At 47.5% G+C, this 2105-nt stretch overlaps 1 protein-coding gene across 1 annotated transcript in view; it reads right to left on the bottom strand.

The window, feature by feature from the left end:
• Positions 1-434: 434 nt before the first annotated feature.
• The window catches only part of TOGARAM2 (TOG array regulator of axonemal microtubules 2), a 59572-nt gene continuing 57901 nt past the window's right edge, over positions 435-2105 (bottom strand). Inside the window, 4 exon segments of the mRNA XM_007470894.1 lie at positions 435-485; positions 487-632; positions 635-679; positions 682-729. Coding sequence (XP_007470956.1) covers positions 435-485; positions 487-632; positions 635-679; positions 682-729 — 290 coding nt within the window.

The raw sequence follows: 2105 nt of genomic DNA, 5'->3' as shown, positions 1-2105 counted from the left end.
GAAATCTTATGGTATTTGTCTTTCTCCATTTGATTTATTTCACTTACCATAATACCCTCAAGTTTCATCCATGTTGTCACAAGATTTCATCTTTTTTATGGCTTATAGTATTCCTCTATGTGTGTGTGTGTGTGTGTGTGCGCACGCACGAGTGCATGCACTGCATCATCTTTATCCATTCATCCAAAAATGGGCACATAGGTTGTTTCCATATAATGTTTTGTTTTCTTTGTCGCAAACCTAGCTACTAGAAAATTCTGTGGGGTTAAAAAAGTACAAGACAATAAAACCTTAGAAAAATAAGTAATTGTTTTATTTCTACTTCAAAATATACTATGTACATCTGGAACTCTATGGGAAAGTAGACCAGGAGATTATTCCATCATAAAAATAAAATAAGATGAAAATAACGATTGCTCATCCTAGATCTGTCTTTAATCCAGATGAAAGGGGCGTGAGCTGCCAACTGTCTTGCTGTCAGGTGCCCTCCCCCCCATCAGTGACCTTGGGGCTGTCTCACAGGGATTCCGGATCTAAGAGCTCCTGGAGCGATTTGAGGACTTGCTTTGGCTGGCTGGCGGCCAACTCCTGCAGCCGGGAGCCCATCTGCCCCTGGAGGCTCCTGCACAGCCGCCATTCCCGATCGTGCTGTTCAGGAAGTACCAGAGGACCGCAAGTAGTGGCGCTCCACGGCCTGGGGCTTTCGGGGGTAAACTGAGGCCACCAACACTGTCAGGCAGAAAAGAGAGTTACTTGAGTCAAGCGCTCTCTCTCTCTCCCACTGCCTTCTCTGGGGACACCAACTCTGTCTCCCAAAAGGCAGGCAACCCAGCAGGGCCCACTAATCCATTAGACACACTACCTAGGGCTCATAACACACTTAGGGGCCCATGGAAATATTTTAAATTCTTTTAAAATCAGAAGAAAAAAGTCTGAAGCTATCCAGCCTGATTTATATTTGTGTTCATGCCAACCAGTCATAAAGTACACTTTTAAACATTTTTTTACAGTGGAAGGGGTATGCGAAGGTGAAAGGGCTCAGGGCATATGACAGTATAACTGGTCCCTGAGGCCCAGGGCAAAGGAAGGAGGCAGACACATCTGGATTGCTATCCTGCCTCTGTTATTTACTAGCTGTGTGAGCTTGAGAAAGCCACCCAACCTTTCTGAGCCTGTTGCCTGACCTGTAAAGTAAGGATAATAATTCTGAACCAAACTCTTAACACTGTTAGAGGTTAGATAATAACTGTAGGCAAAGTGCCTATGCAGGTAGGCCAGCGACAAAGAGTAGCTGGTCCTAGTAGTGCTTTAATCTGCATTACCACCTAGGAGAGTTCACACAGCGAAAACTTGTACTAGGAAGAAAGGTCGAGACCCTCAAATGAAGCATTCTAGAAAATAGAACAGCCAGTGGGAGATAAGACCAGCATGGCCTCCCCAGTTTCGATGCCATACCTCACGATAAGCCCAGCAGTGATGCAGGAGGCATGAACGTGCTTTGTAAACCATCAAGCTCTGCACAGACCCTTCATTCCAGTGAAGAACGCCCCAAATCTGGTTACCCCAGGCCCCCCGCCTTCTCTAGACCCCAGGAAACCCAGAGACAGGCTAAAACCTGCCAGCAAGCTCTCCATCACACAGTAATTGCAGGGCTGCCTCCAATGTCAAGGCTTCATCAAGGGGTACCCCAAGCCGCTTCGGAGGGGCTGCTCTGGCCCTCAGCCTTGGCCACATCACCCTAAGTGCGTTCGTGCAAATACTTGCTTGACAATCAGCACACTGCCTATCAACCTGCCAAAGGATAAGTCCTGGTGAAGGCAAACAGTGCTTAGAGAAGCACTTGATTTATTTATGGGACAAAGAAATTGGAAAGTTCCCTGAGCTGAGACACACCCGGGAAACTAACACTACAGGAGCCTGAGTCCAGGGCTCAGAGCTATGCATCGTGACTCTAATTCACTCTCACCCAAGAGGCAGGACACTCGTCTGTTTCACAGAGGAGGAAACCAAGACTCAGGGGTGGAGGAGCTGGCCCCAGATCCCACAGCTAACAAGAGCAGAGGACAGAGGCCAAGCCTTCCTTGACTCTAAAGCCCACGCTCTTC

Source organism: Lipotes vexillifer, unplaced genomic scaffold (genome assembly GCF_000442215.2).
Source record: "Lipotes vexillifer unplaced genomic scaffold, Lipotes_vexillifer_v1.1 scaffold717, whole genome shotgun sequence".
Classification (NCBI taxonomy): Eukaryota; Metazoa; Chordata; class Mammalia; order Artiodactyla; family Lipotidae; genus Lipotes; species Lipotes vexillifer.
Note: the sequence above shows the minus strand (reverse complement) of the source record. Positions and strands in the feature narration are given on the sequence as shown.